General features: G+C 36.3%; 4 protein-coding genes across 5 annotated transcripts; 2 read left to right on the top strand and 2 right to left on the bottom strand.

Moving 5' to 3' along the window:
- On the bottom strand, nucleotides 1-2939 carry LOC139776499 (uncharacterized). Its single transcript, XM_071713191.1, has 6 exons — nucleotides 2776-2939; nucleotides 2347-2589; nucleotides 2060-2271; nucleotides 1765-1944; nucleotides 1439-1668; nucleotides 1-309 (listed from the first exon to the last, which is right to left on the bottom strand). The coding sequence occupies exons 1-6, from the start codon at nucleotides 2835-2837 to the stop codon at nucleotides 241-243; spliced, it is 996 nt and encodes a 331-aa protein (XP_071569292.1). The 5' UTR covers nucleotides 2838-2939; the 3' UTR covers nucleotides 1-240.
- Nucleotides 2940-8640: 5701 nt separating this feature from the next.
- Nucleotides 8641-10955, top strand: Taf9 (TBP-associated factor 9). Its single transcript, XM_071713192.1, has 3 exons — nucleotides 8641-9017; nucleotides 9118-9567; nucleotides 10671-10955. The coding sequence occupies exons 1-3, from the start codon at nucleotides 8879-8881 to the stop codon at nucleotides 10814-10816; spliced, it is 735 nt and encodes a 244-aa protein (XP_071569293.1). The 5' UTR covers nucleotides 8641-8878; the 3' UTR covers nucleotides 10817-10955.
- Nucleotides 10804-12663, bottom strand: LOC139776509 (cilia- and flagella-associated protein 20). Its single transcript, XM_071713201.1, has 4 exons — nucleotides 12658-12663; nucleotides 12277-12468; nucleotides 11708-11940; nucleotides 10804-11424 (listed from the first exon to the last, which is right to left on the bottom strand). Exons 1-4 carry the CDS (start codon nucleotides 12661-12663, stop codon nucleotides 10983-10985), a joined length of 873 nt encoding a protein of 290 aa, XP_071569302.1. The 3' UTR covers nucleotides 10804-10982.
- A 3574-nt stretch (nucleotides 12664-16237) lies between these two features.
- On the top strand, nucleotides 16238-21931 carry LOC139776498 (oxysterol-binding protein-related protein 2). 2 transcript variants are annotated; one of them, XM_071713188.1, is made up of 9 exons: nucleotides 16238-17119; nucleotides 17347-17548; nucleotides 17644-17753; nucleotides 17898-18056; nucleotides 18316-18516; nucleotides 18648-18837; nucleotides 18942-19058; nucleotides 19252-19469; nucleotides 19678-21931. In XM_071713188.1, the coding sequence occupies exons 1-9, from the start codon at nucleotides 17088-17090 to the stop codon at nucleotides 19778-19780; spliced, it is 1332 nt and encodes a 443-aa protein (XP_071569289.1). In that variant the 5' UTR covers nucleotides 16238-17087; the 3' UTR covers nucleotides 19781-21931. The 2 variants fall into 2 exon arrangements, with proteins under 2 accessions (XP_071569289.1, XP_071569290.1); XM_071713189.1 differs by having other exon boundaries at nucleotides 17318-17548.
- The last annotated feature ends 3146 nt before the right edge of the window (nucleotides 21932-25077 follow it).

Here is a 25077-nt window from a genome sequence, read left to right as displayed (position 1 = left end):
TATATGTACAATTTCATTATATTTTATTAAAATGTTAGTAAGATATGTCTATATACAATCTCCAGTACTTTTTTCGTGAATGTTATCATCTATGGTACGATTTTTAAACAATAAGTCATTTTCTTCTTATTGTACTTGTATTTTTGGACACTATAAATGCAGAAGTAGTTGCTAGTTATCTTATATTATCGAGATCTCAACATCTCGAGTACTCGCAACCCGTCGCGTCGCGTAAAAGAGTCACGGTTGGTCTCGCTCCGCGTGTACTTGGCGCGAGACACTACCGTGTCTCTTGATATGCAAGTATTTCTGAAAAAAAAACGGAGGATTTCCGGATTTTAAATCTCTATAGAAATTATTCTTTTTTCTTCGTCCGAAATCTAATATGTTTATTTTTATAAACTTGCTAAATGTACACAAATTTTAAATTTTTGCTACTAAAATGATACGAACTTCAACATATAAACATATAAACGTGAAAAATAAACTTAAGTTAATATTTTTTATAAAGTTAATATGACGATCTCAAAGTTATTTTTATTTTATATCCGCAACCGCAATATAAAACGCTATATGTGTTAGAAGTGACAAGTATTAGATAAGTATAAGGTATATTATGTTCAAAAAGGAAAAAAAATAATTGTGCCAATAAATAGCAGTATATAAGTAATTTATTATGAATCAATCGTTTCAAAATCTGTTACAACTCTAGCCTAGATTAATAACTTTAACAATGCTAAACGGTCAATATTGGTCATTTAAATTAAACTCGATTTACGTACGTTTAAACGTGAGTTTATCAGTGGTAGAAATCAATATATATTTTGGTAAACTTTACTTAACCGAATGTCATTAGAGATTAACTTCTTAAGCCGCGTTGGTAAAAACGGGCATTTTAGCCCGCAACTTGGCCCCGAGCGCGGAAAATTCAAATGAGTTTGATTAAAATTTACATTTACGTAATGTTTCTGCTGTTATTAATAAAAAAAAATCAGCATTAAACGACGAAACAAATTATAAAATAGCCCAAAATATTACAAGATTTTATTTTAATAAGACAATAATTCTTTATTCATTCAATAAAGGTTCCTATTATACATTTCAATTGCGATAATACAATTAACTTGTCATGATTCGAGGAATTTTAAATTGTTTCTTTATATTTATAATTTCTTAATAATTTCTTATGGGTTATAAAAATAAAATATTTGCAAATATAGAGAATGTTACCCATTAATTATAAAAAAATTCATAATTAAGTTTTGAAACTGATGATATTGCGTAATGTGCAATATAAAAAAAATATAAAATACTTACAACATTGAGAAAAATATGAATTTGAAAAGATAAATGCCAGCGAAACGTCTCCTCTGTAGTTTCCAATTTTTAAATAATTAGAAAGATAATCTTTAATCTATGTACGAAACTCCTCGATTACCTCTCGGAAAGACGATGCTTTTCTCTGCAGCCGATTGAGTTTCCTTTTCTGCAATTTGATGATCTTTTCCTTTTCCTTCAACGTTTGTTCACAAACAAATAATCTACGACGTAGCGTTGTGGGAGAACTTTCATATCGATGATCGTGGTTTACAATTCGCTGGGATTTGCAAACTGGAGATGCTGTTGTAGAGTCGAATTGCATGGACGTTAATTCTGTTCCTGCATCATCTGCAAAATTGTCAACGATTTGTTATGATTTCTTATTTCATATATTTTTTTATTTCTCATACATATGTTCATCATTCATCCTTGAATAGTCCTTACCAGAATTGTGAAGTGTCTTCATAATTATGTCGCTAACATCATGAGAGCTTTTTCTTCTTATCTCGTCAACAGAAATTGGATTGATTGTTAACACATTGTGCGATTCATGATGTGGTACTGAGTTTGTTATAATGTTGCTTTCAGTTGAAGGTGGAGTATTTTTCTTAGATGTAAGAAATTCTGCCGAATCAAGAATTGGAAATTATCTTTTTATTACTACAATCATAATTTCTTTCTTAATATTAAAGTGAAAATTGGATAAAAATTATAATAAAATTATCAATGTTTAATTTACCTGAAGTTTCATATGGTAAACTATAGTCACTGGAAGTGAATATTGTTGGAATACTATTTTCCTTCAATGCCCAGTATTTCCCTTTTACTTTTCTCAAACAAGATGCTTCAAAGTGACTTGAACACAAACGACTTGTTTGAGTAGGCCTCCAGTTTAGCAGATTCATATTTCTCAACCATTTATTGAGAAGTTCTGCTTTTTCCAAGGGAAACCTATATAGAATAAATATCAATGAGATGTAAAGCTCTAAAACTAATGTCAAATAATACAACGTTTGGAGCATATACCTGAAGAATGAGTAAGGAGATTGATGCGAATATTTGCGCTTACACATTATACAGGCTGTCGGGGGATCTCCGAAACAAGTTGGAGCACTATTAAGCTTCAAGCGTACTCTAAATCCAGATCTGTCAAAACAGTCCTCAGTAAAATGATTTGAACACAATAAGCTTTCATTGGTAGGTTTCCAACATTTTAATGGTATATTGTTAACCCATTGCTCCAATAAGAATTTATCTGATAAAGGAAACCTGCAAAAGATGGATCATACAGAATAGAACAAAATGTTAAATATTCGAATGACTAGTTTTCTTTAGCAGTTAATCCATTCCATGAAATGTGAAAATAATTGACACTTACGGATCAACCCGAAAACTGCATAACCTGTAGTAGTTACATTTCGTAAATGCTGTGTATAGATTATTAAATTTACTCACTTATGATATGTTCGTCCACATCCTTTGTTTTGAACACTTTGGCAAAAACAACATCTCACCATTGTGAAGAAATAAATTATTCATAAATACATGTGCTTAAAAGTGTTTTTATTCGCTACAACCCGACAGAGCACGACCACGCATATGCGCACTTCGAGCGTATAAAATGGCGAACCTTTAATAATTGATAATTGCAAGTCGATTGGCTATCGCATGGCTTTTAACCAATCAACTTGCAATGGGTGCGTTTAGGTAAGACACCGCTACTGTATCGCTACACGAATGCGTACCAACCATTGGCTGAGCATGGTAGCGCTACCATGAACAGCCAATGGCTGGTACGCATTCGTGTAGCGCTACAGTAGTGCAATTCTGTAACTCGTTATGCCGTCGTTATGAGCTATAACGACAATTGCGCAGCTTTTTTACTATATAAAATATCTGCGCAACGATAGTCGATACCTCATAACGAGTTACAGAATCGCACTACAGTATCGTGTACATAAACGCAATACAAACTTCAGCAGTATAAACTTACGTGCTAATTTAAATACAATATAAAATTTGCGCGCTTAACTTATACACGCTCGCTGCTTACATCTAACGCAACTTAACATTTATGGAGAAAGGACTGGTTTAACTAAAGGTTTGAACTTATCGGGGGACAATATTGCATTATAGGGTCTAGGCGTTTCGTTAAACCCTGGAATATCCGTGATTACGTAACGATTCTTATTAAGAACCTTCGCTACTCGGTACGGACCTTTATACTTAGGTTTAAGTTCTTACTTTCGCCAACTTTGGACTGTAAGTCCCGCACTAAGACGTAATCGCCTATTTTGTACTGTGATGGAGTCTTATGAGTTTTATCGTAGTACATCTTATTATATTTTCTAACCCGTTCAGTCGCTTCAATCGCTATATCTTGCGCTTTTCGACGTTCTTGCGCTAAGTCGTTATCTATTTTAGCTATCCCATCTAATAAACGTTTAACAATAATGTCTGAATGACCGTGTTGGTCGTATCCTAAAAGCAATTTAGAAGGGGTAGAACCTATAGAAGAATTAACCGTGTTGTTAACTACATATTGAATTTTTAACAAATGAGCTTTCCACTCGTATTGATCGTTTATTACCTTAGTTAGAGACGTTCTGAGGAATCTATTGGAACGTTCGGCTAGGCCATTAGCCCATGGTGAGGCTACTGCGACCTTCCTATGTTTAATATTTAATTTTTCGAGAAAAGCAAGAAATTCTCGCGAAGTAAAGGCCGTGCCTCTATCCGAAACTATCCCTTTAGGATTTCCGAATACATTAAAAAGGAAAATTAGCTTATCGCTGGTTTCTTTTGACGTCGTTGTCCGTGTGGGAAAATACCACGTGAATCGCGTAAATGCATCGACTATTACCAATATGTATTTATAATTATCTGACGTGGTCGGTAATGGACCGTAATGGTCTATGTGTATGGTTTCAAACGGTATCGAAGGAGCAGGTGTTAACTGCATTTCGCCTTCTCGCGAACATGTCGAGGAATTCGCAATTAAACACGTCATGCAAATGTCGATATAATCTCTTATTCTCTTGCGCATGGTGGGAAACCAATACGTCGCGTAAATACCTTCAAAGGTTTTGTCGAAACCGCAATGAGCCATGTCATCATGATAGACTCTGATAATAGCGTTAATCATTACTTCAGGAACTACGAAACGAGGACGGTCTTCATCTTTCCGGTAGACCAATCCATCTATGAGCTCAAATTTATCAAATTTATCGTTACTTTGGTATTCCAAATCGTTGGCAATTTGTTTGAGCTTCTCGTCTTGCAACTGCTTAAATTCAAGTTCTCTTTCTAGAGTCATAAAGTTTACATAGGCTACCTGCCTACTCAAAGCATCCACATGAGGCATTCGTTTCCCTGGTCTGTGAACTACTTTAAACCGATAGTTTTGCAACTGTAAAACCCATCTCGCAATCCTCGGGTTCAAATTCGCTTTGTTTACCGCGTACACGACCGCGTTACAATCCGTAACAATCGTAAAATCCTTTCCGTAAAGAAATACGTGAAACTTTCCAACCGCTCTTATTATTGCCAACATTTCAAGCTCGAAACTATGGTAGTTCGATTCGGCTTTATTAGTCGCTTGACTATGATACGCAATCGGAGCCCATTTCTTGTCATCTTGTTTTTGAAACAATATGGCTGCAAACCCATGCGAACTTGCATCCGTATGCAGCTCTGTTTCTGCTTCGGGGTTATATACTCGTAACACCGGATACGATGTTAGCTTCTGTTTGAGAGTGTCAAAAGCTTTAATATGTGCTTCTTCAAAAGTAAAATCGACTGATTTTTTAAGCAAGTTATACAACGGTTTTGCGATCAATGCGAAATCTTTAATGAACTTTCTGAAGTAGTTTACTAAGCCTAGGAACCGTTGTAGCTCATGCATGTTTCGCGGATAAGCATAAGCTTTAATCGCCTCTGTATGTCTTTGACTAATAGATATACCTGCGGGTGATACATCATACCCCAAAAATTCAATTCTTTTTCTAAGGAACTGACATTTCTCATAGTTTAATTGAAAGCCATTTTGTTTCAAAATCCAAAGCACTTTTTTAAGTGTTTCTAAATTCGCTTCGACAGTTTTAGACGGTATCATAATATCGTCAATGTACACAATCAGTTCATCCATAAGAGACTTGAGTTTTTTCTTTAACCGTTTCTGAAATTCAGCCGGTGATTCGCTCCAACCGAAAGGTAACACCGTTGATTCGTACTGACCGTCGGGGGTCGCGAAAGCGAAATATTTAGTATCGTCGGGGTGTACTTTTATCTGATAGAAACTATCCTTTAAATCTAATAACGTAAAAACCTCGTTATCCCCGAGTTCCGTGATACAATCCTCGATTGCGGGGAACGGACATTTTTGTTTCCACATCCTAGCGTTAACGGCCGAAAATCGACGCATAATCTTAATTTGCCGTTCTTCCTTCGCACTAAAACGATACGCGCGCAATAGGGTGAAATACTTGGTTTAATAACACCGCGGGCTAAGAGATCGTCGATAATCTCTCGGACTTGTCTCTTTTCTTCATACGCTAAACGGCGCGGAGCATACGCATATATCGACGGATCACGCAAATTAACTCTAACCGCGTAACCATCATCAACGACAGGGATGTCAGCTTCCTCAACTTCCCGAATTACTTGTTTTAATTTCTCTTTTACGCCTTCACCGAAATCAATTTGGTAGTCTCTTTCCGTTTCAATGGCCGCACAAATATCTTTAGTCATGAAGTCTTCCGGGAAAAACTTAATGTCGCTGTCCTTCTGAGGATGCAATGACAATGTAACTTTATTTTCCATAAAATCGCGACCAATGACCAGATCGTACATGAAATTACCTTTATCTAAAATGTGCAAATTTATTTCGTATCTTTTATCGGGATAAGAATCCAGGATAATTGAAGCTCTGACAATACCCTTAACTGGAATTGGATAATCATTTAACGTAGAGAATTTACGCTTAGACTCTACAAACTCACTTGAATCGTACAAACTGAACTTTTTACAGATTTCGTCTTTTATAAACGATACTGGACTTCCAGTGTCCATCAATGCAGATAAATCACAACGCTTACCATTTAATTGCACAACCTTAACAATGGGGTCCTTAATTGGGATTACCGCCGCGTCCTGCTGCACCGTTGCGACTGTTGAGATCGGCACTTCCGAGATCTCTGCTGCTGAGGATTCAGGTGCAACCACATCAGACGCTGGAACATCGTTCTTGTCCTCAACCGCTGCTACTGCTGCAGGCTTTTCACCGGGAGTCGGGGGGTTCTTCTTCTTCCATTTAGGGCAATCCACTTTCCGATGCCCTTTGCCTTTACAGAAGAAACATGTGATCTCGGTGTCTTTACAGTCTTTTTGGTTGTGGTCCTTCTTTCCACATTTCTTGCAATTGGTAGCCTTGATGTCACTCGATTTGTGGGCATCAGACGATCTTTTTTCAAATGTACCAACGGCGGATGTTATCTGGCACATTTGATCGACGAATCGCTCGACTGACGTGGCAGGGATCGCTGCCGCTGTAGCCCTTAGCGACCTCTCGGAAATACCTCCGATTAGTAAATCCACTGTGTCTTGAACGGGTAAACCCTGGCTATGCATCAACGCCAACTTGTCTATAGCGTATTCCTGGAACGTTTCCTTAGATGGCGTCCATTTCCTTGCTTCAATCTTTTGCATGACTACGTAGAATGGAAATTTCCGCTCAAACATCTTGAGCAATGCTTGGCGACAGCCCGCCCATGAAGTTAATACCGGACCTGACTGCGTATCGTACCACTTCTTCGCCATTTTCGTTAATTTGCTCGAAGCCGCAAGCAATGTTACATCGTCGGCTACTCTATGGGCGAAAGCGACTTGATCGACTCGCTGTACCCATCGTTGCACATTTTCGTCGGTTCCCCCTCCGTATTCAGGAATCTGCGATGCCAATAGGTGAACTGCGTTGGCGGGAGAGACGGAACTCATGATCGAAAACCTGGAACTTTCCGTACTTCCGTGTGCGGCTGTTGACGGAACGTGCGATGGTGTTGCTGCGTTCTGCCATTCGGGGGGTGCCGGCGTGACATTATTCACTCGCTGCACATTACTTGAGATTTGTTTGCAAGAACTGCTGCTGCTGCGTAGCGATTTGTCCCATTAATCGCTCAAAAACGTTGGTGAACGAAGATATGAGTTCGTTCTGTAATGGCGGCCGTTCCGTATTCGATGGCGCCTGCGTCGGATTAACCGTCGCGCCTCGATTTTCTATATTGGTGAACAGGTCGAACGGGCCGTTCCTTTCCAGATGTAGCATAATCGCATCGATTAGCTCGTCCCTCGATCCTGTGACGGGGAGACTATACTTCGAAGCTTCTTCCTGAAGCTGCACGTGCGTTAACTCGTCGAGTTGCTTGCGTTCCATTTTTCACCGGATCGCCACTACACGCGCGCACTACACTTCGAAAAACCGAACCTCGTGTCCTGAAAACTCGTGTTTTGAGCCTCGTGTCTCCGAACCTCGCTTCCTTGAAGCTCGTTCCTGAGACGGTCCTGAGTCTCGTGTCCTTAACCCTCGTGTCCTTGAGCCTCGTGTCTCCGAGCCTCGCTTCCTTGAAGCTCGTTCCTGAGACGTTCCTGAAACCGTGTCCCGAGCCTCGCTTCTATGAGACTCGACGGCTTCACTGCCGCTCGCGGAACACTTCCGTTTCGTTACCGAAAAACCGATTCGCGCTGCCGTACACTAAAAAACCGTGAGAACCGGGCTGAATCCCACTTCTGAGCTGTAAGGATGGCCGAAAATAATCGAGTGAGATAGAGGATGACTGGATAATAATGTATATTTAATGTACTGTGGTACAAAAGTATCTGCGGAGACGAACGTAGTTGCGACCGACTCCTGCTGAGGACTAGACGAGACTGACTTTGCACGGACTTGTTCGGACGTGCACGGCATTTGCGTATACGTTTCTCTTGCAAATAAATTCAAGAATCGAGCCAGAGGTGTTGTCGATGATCCAATCGAATTCGCTATAAGGTGCTTTCCATTTACATAAAAACTCAGATAATTCTCACTTGTGACGTCGTTCTATCCTTTTTGGGAATTATGAATAATAAAGACAGAATGACATCACAAGTGAGAATTATCTGAGTTTTGATGTAAATGGAAAGCAACTATAATCTGTTAGGGGAAACTTTAGGAGATTTATTTCTGTCAGTTAGGGATTTATAGGGGATTGTGTACGAAATGCATTAGGGAAAAATCTTTGGATCGTCCTGTGGGGATCGATCATGTATCTTTTCCCCTAGGACGGAACGTGAAAAGTGAAAAGTTTATCTCTTTCTATTCAACACCAATAGAAAGAGATAGTTACATGAAACTTCTCACTTTTCACGTTTCCGCTCTAGGGAAAAAGTTACATGATCGCTACCCTGGGCTACCAGCCACCATGCATAATAACCTAAAACATTTATTTTGGCCACAGCGTCACGCGGAACGATTGTGTGCATAGTTCACGGTGTTTTACAGTAACGGTTATTTTAATTTCACGAAATGTCGGAAAAAACGAAAAGTATGAGCCACGTAAAACATATTCCCAAAGATGCTCAAGTCATCATGTCAATCATGAAGGATATGGGGATAACAGATTACGAACCTAAGGTGATCAATCAGTTGTTGGAATTCACATATCGTAAGTTTTCTCTTTTATTTTAATAACTTTATTTCTCAATGACTATTTAACTGTGTTTAACTCCTGAAACTTTATCTAATATAAAGGAATTTTCTCACAGGATATGTCACATGCATATTGGACGACAGCAAAGTATATGCCAACCACGCTAAAAAGAAGTTCATTGACCTGGATGATGTCAGACTGGCAGTAAAGATGCAGCTGGAGCGTTCGTTCACGAATCCACCACCCAGAGACGTTCTATTAGATGTGGCACGAACCAAAAACAACATTCCGCTACCTTTTGTTAAGCCAAGCAATGGCCTCAGACTACCACCGGATCGATATTGCTTAAACGCAACAAATTACAAACTTAGAAATGCGACGAAGAAAGTTGTACAAAAACCTGCGCATTCTTTGGTAGGCAATAATCAATCTGGTGGACAGCTGAGACCGAAAGTAGAAGGAAATAAGACTGGTGTGTCGATCGTTAAAAGGCCTGGCACACTTGCCACTGTGGCAAGAACACAAACCATTTCTATACCAAAACCTGTTTTGAAGTTCTCTACAGGTAATACATCGTTTCTTTACCTAATTGATATTTATTACATTTATTATAGGCGTTCACAGGGAGGGGGCGAAAGGTAAGAAGAGGCATTTGTCTCCCCCCTGGAATCAGAATAAATTAAGCATTTGCTTTTCCTTTTAACAAATAATTTTTTGTGCTAACTTTGCCGATCTCTGCCCTAATCCATAGAAAAAAATATTTTTTTCTGATAGAATTTTAGTTTAATTTTTTTTAATTTTAGTTTTTTACTCGAATTGAATTCATTTTGCCTGCTTTTTGAAAATTAAATAAAATCTCAGTTTTATTTATTATTTAATCAATGCCTGCTTTTGCTTTCTACAAATGAGATTGAAAGAAATTGAGCGAATGAAAGAAGGGTGTCCCAGGGAAGTTGCTGAAACTAAATGCGTTCCTTCTCCCTCCAGGACTTAGGTAGATGTTCTATTGTCTGTAGTCTTGTACCTGGGACTTTACATATATATTAGTATGTGCAACATAAAATTCAAATTATAAGTAGTTTACAAGAAAAACTCTATTTTTAATCGACAACATTTGGCAATGTGACAATTCGACCATTGGTTTTGGTCGGATTAATCGTCACGTTTCAACCATGGGTTTTGGTCTTTTCTAAATTAAGTATTTTAATTCTAGTATTTATATAAGTATTTTAATTCTAGAAATAACATTTTGAATCCTGCCCCTCCCTGGGAAAAATCTTGTGGACGGCCTTGATATTTATGTTAATTTCTTGCTAATGTATCACTTTATTCTATTGCTAATTTATCTACTTAATATAAAGTAACGTGTCCGTTTTCCTGTTTCCAACCTCAGCTCCATTCCGCCTATTCCAGTCCCATTTCTCCATACCATTCCGTATTTCCTTTAGAACTCCAACAAGTAAGATTCTATTATAAAATAAACACTGAAGTATATGCATAGTTACAGCTGGTATTATCAGAATATTTTCTTCACTTAACATTATTTTCTTCACTTAACATTAAGTTAAAAAATTAAACTTAGTTATATTTAAAATTAGGTGTAATATTAAAAATTTTTTAATTATTTTTTCAAAATATGTAATATATCTAATGTAAATATTTTTGCAGCAACAACAAGCACTACAGCGGTAAAGACGCAAGTAACGAAGCCAAAAATACAGATCACTTCCAATCAGACATTACCGACCGTAAAGATGGAGACCGACGAGTCATTGAAGAGAAAGCGAGAGGATGACGACTATGATGTGTCATAATCTTGATTCTGAAGACTTTTCCGTTTAATTATTCATATTCTTGAATTTTCTGTAATATTGATAATCTGTTCTTTGTTAAAATAATATGAAGAGAATATACAAAGCCTAAATAATAAAATACAAGATTTTATAAAACACACATTTCTTGTTTGAAATTATATTTTATTTAATTAGCTTCTTCTTCGTTCTCATCTTCGTGAATAATGTCCGTAGGCTCGACTTCTTCGTCTTCGTCAAAAACCACAGTCTCTTCAACTTCAGCTTCCTCCTCCTCCTCCTCCTCCTCCTCCTTCTCTTCCTCTTCTTTTTCTTCTTTTTCTCTTTCTTGTTCTTCATCTTTCTTCACGATTATCTTTTCCGCTTCTTCCGGACGCATCTCTGGTATTGTTTCCTCGATTAAATCTAGTTCCTCCGTAATTGTTGGCGGCTCAATTGTCTCTTCTATTAACACTTCCGGTTCGATAATCGGTTCTTCTTTCACGATGGACGGTACTTTTTCAAGTATCAGGCTGGGTTTCTTTGGCACATCTTCCTCTCTAACACACTTCTTCCGATGTACCGGGAAAAAGAGTTTAAAATCTTCCGGCATCTCGTCTTCTGAATAAAGCCTAAAAGAAACGTTTGCTTAACATTTAATTTAACTTCTCTTAAAAAAAAATAAGCATATCATTGATTGTTATGATTGTAGATTATTTAATATACTTAATAAATTTTTTCACATTAATCCACCATACCAAAAATTTAATAAAATTTATGGCATCTACTAAGAATTAAGTAAAATGAATTACATAAATAACATATTTTATGATTGTCCGATAATCATTAAATTGATATGATACAAAATATAATCGTTAATTAGAGAACTAATTAATCCATATATCAGATTCTTGCCTATTGGCGAAGTAAATTCGTCTGATTCTACAGTTGGCATGTATCTGCATTCTAGTGGTTTCGATATAATTTGTACCATACGCTCGTCGCGTAAAATCACACAGGTTGAATTGAATCTGATTCCATCCACCTGAAAGCCCGATGGGCATGGACGTGCAAAAGGGACGAACACGCGTCGTGCTCTGAAAATTGCTTACACGGAATCTCCTATGCATATTCTTATCGTCCAGTATCTATTTGACGACAGATCACAATATGTATTACAATATGTAAATTTAGGAAAAAAGAAGATTAATTTAAAAAAAAGAAACTTAAAATAAGAGAAAAAGAAATAAGATGTTTTACTTGAGAAGAAAAATTGAAGGTCTTATTTAAATAACAAAAATTAGAAATCTTATTTAAAGCACAAAATCTCTTATTTAGAAAAAAGAAAGGGATTTGATCTTATTTATTAAGATAAACGAGTATCTGCGTTCTTGCACATTTACACTAAAATAGGACGGAAAACCTTGTTTAAGAAAGGAAATTGGAAGCCTTATTTATTAAGTATGTATTTGCATGGGCTTTACTGTTATCTCGAACGTGAAATACTTCTTCATGTTCTTGATAATGATGATAAGGAAGGGCAGCTTAATACCCAGCACCTTCTTTGGATCTGCCGGACAGTAAATATAAGTTGTAGCCACATTAGTCCCGGCTATTTCCAATGCCAACGATTTTATCTCTTCATCTGTGATTCTTCGTATATATCCATTTTTCACCTAAATAAATGTGTGTGGTGCAATACAATAAATTTCGACACTTTCAACTATTATGTTATTATTAGAAATATTCTAACATTAATTTTTAAAATTAAGCCTTATAATTTGTGTTATTTTAGAAGGCTAGAAAACTATAAATAGCTGTACATCTTTTCATAATACTCTCTATTAAATGTGATAAAAACTAACATGCATGTCCCATAATTCCAAAGGAGCCGACCCGCAACTATACAAAATGGACAGAAATCCGCCCTGGTAAGTATTTCGAAACATTGCATATATTTATTTATAAAAATATTTTTCCTCGCTCAGTATCTTTACAGCTTGACAAATATCAATCTAGATTCTTTCCTTTGTTTTTCGAGTTTCCTCATTAATCGACAACGTCCCATCTTTGGGACAAAAATTGTCATTAAAAACATATTTAATAAATAAATATTAATGCCTTTCTTCAAACTTTTTAAAAAGCGAGTATCTAATCTTCAACTATTAAAATTATTTAATATTTTTATAACACCGATCTATGACTTTTATAAAACAAAAACAATCTAGATTTCTTAAATAATAGATTGTAAAATTTCTTCAAATGCAAAAGAATTTTAATTATTTAACAGGTAATAATTAAGAGTAGGTAATTAGAAATTTATTGACATAATTACAGCAGATATTAAATACAAAATTAGAAGAAGGGATAATTGAAAAATCATTAAGTAAGACGTATGAAAAAATCTATTTCCATCAAAATTACACGCGAAGGATTTTCTTAAGGATCTCGAATGAGCTCGTTCAGTCGGCGTCTTTCTTTCTCCGTCAACGGATCCAGCACAATCAACATCTTCGGCGACATACCGACGCTGAAGACGCGATCGATCCTTACACCATCGAGAGCAAACATCTGGCTCATGGCGAAATGCGCGATCTCGCGATTTAGCTGCCGAAATGACTGTCGCTTAATCCTTTGCACGCGATGCCTGCAGACCACATGGCTTAAAAAATAAAACAATTAATTCTGCAATTAATTGTAAATTATACTCGATATGCAATTAAACAAACTTTATGAAAAGCTAATGATTTCTTTAAGGCTCTCGGTGAATTTTTCCAGGACATCTGATTTAATAAAATTAACCCTTTATAATAAATGTTATTATATTTATTTTGATATTAAAAAATGTATTTTTTAATATATTTTTATCTAATAAATTTGCGTAATTTGCATAATTTAATTAATCCATTGAATTCTTACTACGGCAAGATTTTCAAACCGGTGTAGCTGGGATGAATCGAGACGTCACTTCGATATAATTCCGGAAATAGCTTCATATGCTTTGTGCGGTACTTGCGAAACACTGGTTTCCCTTCCACTTCCTTTGACAAATCCTTCGGCTCTTGAGGGTCTCCGGAAATCTCCAAGTTCTCATCTTCCAACGACGGATTATCTTTCTTATTCATTCTCGAAATCCAATATGTTATCTTCCTGCCACTTTTTAGAACAATTCGAAATATTGATCTTAATTCTATTACACGGATAAAAAATATTTTCACGCACTTTTTCCTGGTTCCAAATTTTCTCCAAATTAATCTGGATTGCATTAGATTAATCCATTGTTAAACTATAAGTTTTATTTAACGTAATGTTTAATGTAATGTTCCATAATGACATATTTTTTTCCTGCACTTTCCTCACACATAGAAGACTTTTGGAAGATCACAGTATCTTTCGTAAAACCGTAATCTTTTCGCGACAAAAATTAATCTCGAGGCCACAGAATTTGGCAGATTTGTCAAACGGGCGACGAACTCAACGGACGATTCGAGGAAAGTTGGCCGATCCGTAACGAAGTGAGCGCCTGTGCCTCGTACGGATATCGATTTGGTTTCCAGGTGAATCAATAGAGAGATTCGGCTTATTCTTATTCCGAGTCGTCGACGATGCGCCCACAGAGCACTGAACTCTTCATGCCAGACAATAAAGACGAGAGCGGCTCGTAAAATATTACAATGCCGGTTGAAATAGAAAGTAATCCGCCGCCGGTCATCACTTTGTCGATCGCCAGATCTGAATCGAGAATCCATAACTCCATATGATTAAAGTTAAAAAAGAATTCACGAATTTAAAGAACTATAATTGAGAAAGAGATTATCATAAGGAATTAAAAATTATAGCATTTTTTAAGAAGCTCCGTATGGATCGGATTCATCACTTCTTCGAACTTTGAGATAAAGAATTCTGAAAAATTCAAAGTATGATTTAAAAAGTTAAAAGATTTAAAAATCTAAGGAACACTACGGTCCAAGCAATTTAAGAATTGTCGAGGATTCGAGAATTCTGGAATTAAAAAATCGAGGATTAACTCTCGAGGTTATTCGAGATTATAGTAAAAATAATAATTAATTGCGCGTTTTATATGTAAAGACAATGTACTAGCAATTGTTTTCTCGCATTTCAATGCTTTTTTTTAACCTTTAGAGGCCGGGAAAAGGATTTGAAGAGTTTTTTTTTTTTTTACTATTTTTCCCTTATTCAACACACAAATTTTGCCTGAAAACATCAAATAGCTTGTGTTTTTTGGGTGGTCGATATTTCGACCACCCCCGGCCTCTAACCCAGTGAGAAATATCTCATCAAAATGAGATATTCATCTATTTGACGTCAATTTGATATCGTTTTGATGAGGTATTTCTCACTGGGAAAGGTTAACGGGTCAGCATTTGACCGGGTTCGCCGTATTTACTTATAGCGTTACCAAAGCATCCGCTCTCTCTCTCTCTGTCCAAAGATTTATTTAATAATAAGCTACCACAATTCAAGCAAAAAAAATTAAAAAACGTGAAGGTGCAGTTTTAAACTTCAGAATACAGTCTAATGTGGAAATTAAGCTCTTATTTAAGGTATCTTTTATCAATTAAGATCTCTGCAATCTCAATGGTTCTTTAGTGAATGCTCTTCGTGTCTTGCGCCAATTTTATCGGGAGGATCGCACGCGATGAGGGCAGCATTGTGGGCTCGACACTGCATACGTATGGGGTATGCGTTAATTAAATTCATCCCGTATTTTCTACGCAGACCGCTCGATTGCATGATTCAACCTCTTTTTCAATCGTGGGTGTTTCATATCTGTTTGTTCACGTTGTTCAAACTTTACCCTTCCGCCTTCGCATTTATTGATTTTTATGTATATATATAACTACGTACGTTAAATCGCAGTCCTTGACATTATGTATTAATTGAATTTTTTAAAATTGAATAAGCTGCTAGAATAAAATCGCAAAAAATTTTTCGCATTTAATCCAAAGCATCTTTTTATCTATTTTAAAATAGAACATTTAAACAAAATTTATTAATAACTAATTTCCAAATTAGATTCTTCAAATTAAATCTTGAAAAATTAAAAACAATTCTTATATATTTTTTATATAATTTATATTTTATATTATTTTCAAAATAGCAAAATGTCCAAGAAAAATTAATTTATTAATTCGTCATGCATTTTATTTAAAAAGAAGAAAATTACAAGATTGTATTTAAAAAATTAAAAGCCAATTACATTTCTACTTATTATTGACATTTGAGACATTAGATATTTTTAAGAAGTCGAAAGCCTTTTGAATTTGCAAACTTTACCCCGGTTGTCGTTCCTCACGAACGAATCGGTCGGTCGTTCCAATGGAAATCCACGGGAGCTCAACGGTCATGCTCGGATTTATTGATATTCGCTCCAAAAGCAAAGGGGGAGCTTGCCGTCACGCCCGCAAGCTCAACAGTCTTCAAGTGTACATACAGCTGATCGTGAGACGAGGCTGAAACAATCGCGCCGTGATTTCCGGTCCCGACGATCTCGTTCTTCCAAAATCCCCGACCGCCATGTGCGAGTGACAGCGAGTACCGAACGATCCTCCGAGAGTGACATTATCTGCGGCTTCAGTCAATCGAAATAATTGTCGGGATGTCACCGAGATAGCGAGACAAAGCTCTTTCTCTCTGGAGAACCGGACGGTCCATTTAGATACCGCGCCTCCCTCACTCCCCTCCCCTCCTTCTTGTTTCACTTGCGCCACGGAAGATCGAAAAGACCCCGAGCTTACGAATATCTAAAGGTCCATCAGCACGATTCGACGATTCAAGACTCCAAAGATCGAACTATCTAAAAATCCTCTTTGGCTAATAGAAATAGATCCTCCAAAGAATTTTGCTAAATATTTGAAATTATACGTTTTCAAAGAAAACTGCTCTCTGAAAATCCGACAATCGGCTGGCTCTAATTTCTAAGTAATTCGACTGTCAGAATTCCGAATTAGAGTTTAGAATTGATATCTTCGAATACTTAACAGAAAAATTTTACGTAAAGCTTCCGATTGAAACTATAACTATCTGAAAATCTAAAAACGTGTACCACTAAGCCATCAAGTTGCCAATTATTTGCTTAAGAATTTTGGAGGATTTGCGAACTTTCTGAAAAAATGTGGTCAAATAATTCGAATTCTCACGTACCTTGTAATAAATCATAGCTTCATAATTATTGGTCAATGTTAGTGAAAATCGAAGTATCGACTCACAAGAGCGACAGATTGGAAGCTCCTACCGTCGTCGGGACGCTCGATAACCACGAGAGACTCTTACAATGGCCAACGAAAGGATATCAGGACGTTACAGGTAGGCAATAAATTTCGACAAATCTTCAAATTTATCAGTCTGTAAATATTGTTCGAATCTTCGAATTTTCAGTCACGTTAAAAACTGCAAATATATTCGAAGATTTAGAGATCTGAGAATTCTTCGTTTTTTTTTCTACAAAATTTGTGTAAACTAAAATTACGCCATCTTTAAAAAAATATTTTTCTTTTACTCAAGTTTTATCAAAGCGCGTTTTGCTTTCCAAGAACATCATTACCAGTTCCGGGTCACTCCGAAGTAAATCTCTGCTCAATGACGCTCCAGCTGGGTAAGGACATCAGCAAGACCAGCATGCCGGTCATCTTTAACGAGCCCCTCTCTTTCTTGCAACGCGTCGCGGAATACATGGAATATGCCATATTGCTCAAGCAGGCAGCACAACAGGAATCGCCGATCTCGAGGCTTCAGGTGCGCGAGAAATTGCCTTTGTAAATTTAATCGGGATGATAAATCAATAATCCAGCGCTATTAATAAATGAAATTTCGAATTAATGATTATGCAGTACGTCGCGGCTTTCGCTGTGAGTGCCCTCGCTTCGAACTGGGAGCGCTTTGGAAAACCTTTCAATCCAATTTTGGGCGAAACGTATGAATTACAGCGCGAGGATTTCCGGTAATAAACTGGTTTACAGATCGTATTTATTAATTCATTAGTTTAATTTCTAGTGAATTAATTGATGATCGATATTTTCTTGATAATTTATTATTATTTCTCTTTTTACACTTGGAATTTATTTTTTATTCGAATCTTCTTCAGGATAATATGCGAACAGGTCTCGCATCATCCACCAGTATCCGCGTTTTATGCTGACAGCGAGGACTTCATCTTTCACGGCAGCATCCATCCCAAATTGAAATTCTGGGGGAAATCACTGGAGGTGCACCCGAAAGGGGTTGTCACGGTCGAATTACCCAAGTCAGTTCTAATTACAATCATAGCTAATTTATATATCATATAGTTATTTACTTTATTTAATGTTAATTATTTTAATCACTATCTCTTATATTTTCTTAATATTCATCTAATTTAATTATTACTGAAAATTGAAAAGCTAGAAGATCTTTTATAGAGAGTTTAAATTGATTATTACTAAAGATTGAAATATATTTTGAGAACTTTAGAGCTCGAGTCTTTCTAAAAAATGCTCGATGTGTTAATGGTTACATTTGAACAGATGGAAGGAATCTTACACTTGGCAAAATGTCAATTGCATCCTTCACAATGTCTTGGTGGGCCAACTGTGGATGGAGCAATCAGGCCCTCTAGAGATCAGACAACACGGAGGAGATAATTTAAAGGCGAAGTTATGCTTTATTAAAAGCACTCTGAACGGCAAGGACGTCCATCGCGTCGAGGGGTTCATAACGAATCAAGAGTAAGTTTTAATTAAAGTCAATTAGGTCAGAATACAAAAGACAAAAATTTATTGGTACAATAAATTTATTTAACTTTAAACTAGAATAAAATAAAATATTTCATTATCGTTATCTTACGTTTTTTTTTTAGGAAAAGGAAGTTACTTTTTCTTTATGGCCAATGGACTGAGGTTTTACGATCCTGCGAGCCCTCGTTGTACGAGGAAACGCTGGAGAAGATCAAATTGGAGGCCAAAAGTCCGCAGGGCAGTCCAGGACACAAAAAGGTCCTGGCGAAGCTTCACAGTCTCAAAGTCGGAGCTTTCAAGCCCCTACATCAGGTATAAAAAAATCTTCACTGAACAAATCGATACATTTTTTAAAAATAACTTCTTTAATACATTCATATTACTATATGTATGATAAATATTCTTTTTATTTACAGGATGCGATAGAGGAGCCCTTTGGCAGTACGTTCGTTGATGACATTCCGATCGTGGACGAGATTCCAGGATCTGTCACACTTTGGCAGGCCACGCCGAGACCCAGCAACAGTTCGGATGTTAGTTAAATCAAATTGACACTTCAAACATTTCGATTATTTTTTTGCAAAATTCTATTCAAATTCGATAAAAATAATTTAACCAAATCAGAAACTTTGTTTCGCTAGTAAATATAATTAATTAGTTTTAACAATAAGAATTTCTACTCGACTTAACTGGCCAAGTTGGCGAGTAAAAATCTTTAATTTGCAGTATTATCAGTTCACGACGTTTGCAATGTCACTGAACGAACTGGAGCCCGATATGGGAGAAACCCTATGCCCGACCGATTCCAGATTGAGACCGGATATCCGCAAGCTGGAGAACGGTGATCAGGATGGGTCTGCGTCCGATAAAGCTAGGCTTGAGGAAAAACAGAGGAATTCCCGCAAAGCGCGCAAGCAGAAAAAAGGAAACGAATATGTTCCCAGGTATTATTACTTGATTTATTTTGAAATAGCATATTTGATATTTAAGAAATAAGAAGCTTAATTAATTCAAAAATTTCACGAATTAAATTTTCGAAAGATCTTGCGATTCAAATGACTTAAAATTGAAATGTTAATAATAAATAATCTTAGATAATAGATAATCTCTGATTTCTTAATGCGATTGGTAATTTAGAAAATATATGTGCAGATGGTTCCAATCCGGTACGAATCCTTACACGGGTCAGGAGGATTGGATATACTTGGGCGGATATTGGGACCGTAATTACACCGATGTCGAGGACATCTTTTAATGAAGACGGAGCTCATTCTGATGCCCACGAGGATCGGCAATTAGGCGTCGTTAGTGCAAAATTACAAATAAATTGCCTAAGAGGACAGGTGGGTAGATCGGTAATAGATGCCATTATAGAGATCGATGTTTTTGTGTAAAGTAATTAAGCAGATATTGCGCGCACGAGATTCTTCAAGCGCCAAAATTGGAACTCGATGAGTTGCTGGGAACTTATTTCCCACACTCTTCGACGTAGGAAGGAAGCGAATCGAAGATACAAACGAATATTATTCAAAGACCAATCTCTGAAAATCAGGATTTGTATAGCTTTCGAACGTTCGATTGTATCATTGGTTCGCGCTTCCTGTCTCCGGTACTATTTTTATAAAAGGCCAAGTTAGACGACCGGAAAGGCGATTCTCTCATAGTATCCCTGCTTGAAAAAGCCATAGTAAGAGAACGGCAAGAACTGATTTGAAGTTTACATAGAATGTCCTTAAAATTAGGGTGACTTATTTCAGGGACAGTCTATGTCATTTCATCGAAGACTATCGCAAACGATAGTTTTAATCCAGGTTTCTCAATTAAATCATCACAAATAGTTATCTATGTATTAAACGCTTTTCTATCGATCTGTCAATTCAATCAAATTACTTTTCCGACGTTAATATGAGAATCGGACTTAATTCTATCCAAGAATATTCTTGTATATTTATATCAAAACTGTATACGTAATAGAAATGTAGAGAAAATCTTGTATCTTATCGATTGAGAATGCAATCTGGAATTTAAATCGGAAGAATGTATCATTTTTTAACAGTGAAAACAAGATAGTGGAAGGTAGAAGACTTATCTAAAGATATATATCAGACAGAAGAATCTGACATTGCAAATATAAAAAATACGATCGATTTCCTTTCGTATGGTTCTGTCGGATTCTTTGAGCAGGAATGTTGTAGATTTTCATGTAAATATACAGCGATTGTACCTGTACCAAAGTCAGACGGGCCGAGAATGATTTTTCGCGATAGCTTCGATACCAATTAATCCAGCAATAATTATTTACCGCAAACTTTGTGCGTTTGAGTTTACTTTCAATTTCCAATCTGGGAAAAAAATCGCCGAACTTTAACCACTGCGAGACGCTGCGTTGGGAAGAAATGAGATTTCAGGATCCGCAAATTAATTTGGTGCCAAGGATCCCTAAGGTTCACAGATTTAAGGAAACTAGAGCTGAGGAGAACCTGATGGAAATATGACCCACGCAGAGATTTGAGAAACGAAATTTCAGGGAAAGGCTGAAAACTTCGCGAGTCAAAGGCGCAAAGGAGATCCAGTATATATTTGTTGAATAAACTACGTTACTGCTTCCAGGTAGAATGTATATCTTTTGCGCGAATAGACGCTTCCTAGGGCAAACCTTGAGACAAATATGTTGCGTGTCGCGTGTGCGTTGACAAGCTTAATTTAAGAAGGACGACAATAATTTGAGGTTCTCGAAGAGCCAAATGTGTTTTAAATCGTGGAAGAAACATCTGAATTCTAAACCATGCTACGGAACAAGTAATCAATCGATCCATTGCAATCTCTTTCCTCTAAAAAAAAAAAAAAAAAGAACATGGCAATCGAGAGACGCATTTTGCGAGAGAAGAAAAAGGACACAGTTTCTTTTCGCGACGGTTTATAATTTTGGAGTTGGGATGTTCGTTGGATGGTATTTTTGGGATTCGGTATGATTTGGAATTCGGATCCTCGAATTATAATCCCATCGGTCCGTCGAGTCGATCGTAGCGCGCGCTGCTCCAGCCCAAGTTCGCCGTCTGCAGACGATAACTCTCGGCTGATAAGCGGAATCGCGCAGCCTTAGAGTAGGTATACGAGCGCGTCAATCGCGAACGAGTTTACGTTATAAATATACGAGTATACACATATCTGACACCCGATAGAATTTCTATGCTTCCACGAGGAAATGGCGACGCAAACCATTTATACGACGACGATCGTACCCCACGATAATCACCCGCATCACCTCTGAGGACCTTATTATTGTTAAAAATCGTGCACGTAGCTTGTAGGAATAACTCGTTGTGTTTGCGTTGCATAGATCACGCCGATGTGTAACTGTACATAGACAATAGGCATACTAGAAATAAATGTTGTTAAAAAAGAATTCTTATCGTGCCCCCATATCTATTCCGCAGCTCTAATAAAAGCCCAGCAACTCAACTTTCTCACATATATAAAGTATAATTTGCTAATTAAGAACAATAAAAAAAAGGAAAGTAAAAAATCTTAATCGTTTGCTAATCTACAATACCTATAATTGTAAATCGAAAATTTTGTAGAGAATAATTATGAAATTAGTATCATGAAATTAGTATCTTATTTACATTCTTTAGTTATTTTAAAATACTATGTAATAAAATAATCATTAATTTTAATATTGCGTGTTTAGAGATGTCGAATCAAAAATTTTTGATGTCGAATCAAATCAAATTAAATTTTATTTCCTCTTTTGAATTCGAATCGAATCGTTGAAATATAACTTATTTTAATTAATAATTATTATTAAGTTGAATTTTAATTAACACATAGATAATAAGAGAATATTTCAATGTAGAAAAATAATATTAATTATATGATATAATATAATATAAAATATAATATAATATAATTATATAATATAATATAATATAATATAAATTCTTTTAAAATCAAAAAACATATTTAAATATTTAATATAAAACTAATCAAGAGACACGGTAGTGTCTCGCGCTAATAAAATATACTTTATTTAATGTCGCAGTAACTGAAACAATTAGGCGAAAAATCATATAAATAAACTATTAAAATATTCTTATGTAATATCCAATAAACATTATCCAATTACATACATATAGAAATTAAAATTAAAAAATATAGTTTATTTTATTATCCATAGCTTACTATTTTTTTATGCATATCCAAATTTATACTTACAATTTGCCCTGTGACTACTGGAGCATGTCAAAAATTAGAAATAAACTTTTTGATTGCTAGTTTAGCCGTTCAGTGAGCGGTTATAATAGGTATTGAATGCACCTAATATTAACATGATCATACTAAATGATTTTATAAAATTGACAATGTATATTATTCGTATTCAATCCATCCAGATTCGAAATTTTCGAATAGTTCAGATTCGAATTATAGAAATTTGAATCAAATCAAATCTCACTCGATTCGATTCGCATTCGAATAGTTCGCACATCTCTAGCGTATATATAAAATAAAATCTTTAATTCATTTAAATTTTATATTTTTATATTCCTATCTATCAATAAGATATGTACTACGTTTACGCGAGCATTACTTCTATAGTAACTTACGATAATTCACTCGTTTACGCGGAGTAAATTATCGTAAATTATTACAAAAGCCCGTTTACGCGAAGGAAAATCCCGTTTACGCGAAGGAATTATTGTAAGTTACTACAGAAGTAACGCTCGCGTAAACGTGGTAAAGCGTCGTCTACAATGGCAGCAGGAGTATACAGTAAGACGTAAGCAGTAACTTATTGACTAATGGGATTATTACAATTCAAGAATAATTGACTGTGGTTGGTCAATAGCTTACTGCTTACGTCTTACTGCATACTCCTGCTGCCATTGTAGACGACGCTTAACATTACTACGTTTACGCGAGCGTTACTTCTGTCGTAACTTACGATATATCACTCGTTTACGCGGAGTAAATTATCGCAAGTTACTACAAAATTCCGTTTACGCGAAGGAAAATCCCGTTTACGCGAAGAAATTATCGTAAGTTACTACAAAAGTAACGCTCGCGTAAACGTAGTAAGTGTCATTTATAGCAATTAATATTTATTAGAATTAGGCTATATATCATCAAATTTCTCCGCCGAATCGCATAACGTTTTGCCGAACACTCGCTACACGGCGCCACTGGCAGCCGCGTTTTCAATATGGCCGCCGGCACTCAGCTAGTTCACCGTCGTGACGGAACTGATCGATCTCTCTACGGTATCGGAGAACGTATGTTACTTTTCGCGTCCTGGTGAATTGATCTGTGACGCTGGGACACGCCGATCTTTTCCGCACGGTCAACGAAAGTCGTCATTTTTCTCCAAACTTCGCGCCGCGAGACCATCGAGATGAGCAACATACCAACAGGTGAGATCATCGACTTCGTCATCCTCTCCGACTCGATCGAGAAATTATTCCGCTTACGATTAAGCGCGACAGATCCGTTAATTTTCGCACGAAAATTAGCCGAGAAAAGCCGGTTTAAGGATGCGGCGATAAACGAAATTCGATCGAATTCTAACCTGCGGTTATGCGCCACGGCCGCCACCCGATATCTTGACGTTTCCAGCAACGACCTTGTGAACTCGCTCCTGCCTCTGTGTGCGTGTGTTTACGCGCACATATGTGTTTTACCGGCGACTCGCCGCGAATTCCTGTCAAGTCGGTATTTGTCGCACTTTTTGCGTTGCATTTGTTAACGTCCTATTCTTGGAATAAAGATAATCATGAAGTGACTTCGGAAATAAACTTTCGTCGATAAGTAAACTTTTATCGAACTCGTCGGTTTCCAAACATTGAAAACGTATTATTTATTGTTAGATAAAACTGATACCTTTAAAATAAAATAAACGCTAGTCGTGATATTGTGATAGTAGAAATTCTGCATGATGATTTTTGTGAGATTTTTGTAGGAATAGAAGAGAGAAGAAGCAATGTAGGAGGCAATTGACACGAATAGATTGTAATGCGGGTGCAGCTGCACCGACGAAGGTCAATTTCCTACACTTTGTTTTTAATTTATTTATTTGAGAGAATCAAACTTATGTTAACTCAACTCATGTCCTTTGACAATATTCTTAACAAGATTCGTACGAAATCTTATATTCTAAAAAAATGCTTTTTGTACGAATCTTATATCCTGAAAAAACACTTTTTTCTAAACTTTAGATGAGAAATATGTATTGCTCATAATTTTTTAGAGCCGGTAGTTTACAGGGTTTCCTAATTTTTTTGTCAAAAGGGTCATATTAAAATTTTTGTAATGATTGGGGGGCCGGATAAGTTTTATTTTTGAAATTTATATAAAAATAAAATATCTTTGTTTTAAAAAATTCTTTAATATTATAACGTCGAAATGTCTTGGCGAGTCGTAGGTTGGAGGATTTCTAGTCTACAGGGAAAGATATGAAATTAAACTATTAAAGATGAAGACGGTAAGCGACTGAAAATAAGCAACTTACTTAAAGTTTTTCTAGTTTAAAATAATAAAAAATAAAGATAAATACATTAA

The sequence above is a fragment of the Temnothorax nylanderi genome, unplaced genomic scaffold (genome assembly GCF_030848795.1).
Source record: "Temnothorax nylanderi isolate EJ_2023f unplaced genomic scaffold, tnyl_v1.0 TNYL_tig0121_pilon, whole genome shotgun sequence".
NCBI lineage: Eukaryota > Metazoa > Arthropoda > Insecta > Hymenoptera > Formicidae > Temnothorax > Temnothorax nylanderi.
Note: the sequence above shows the minus strand (reverse complement) of the source record. Positions and strands in the feature narration are given on the sequence as shown.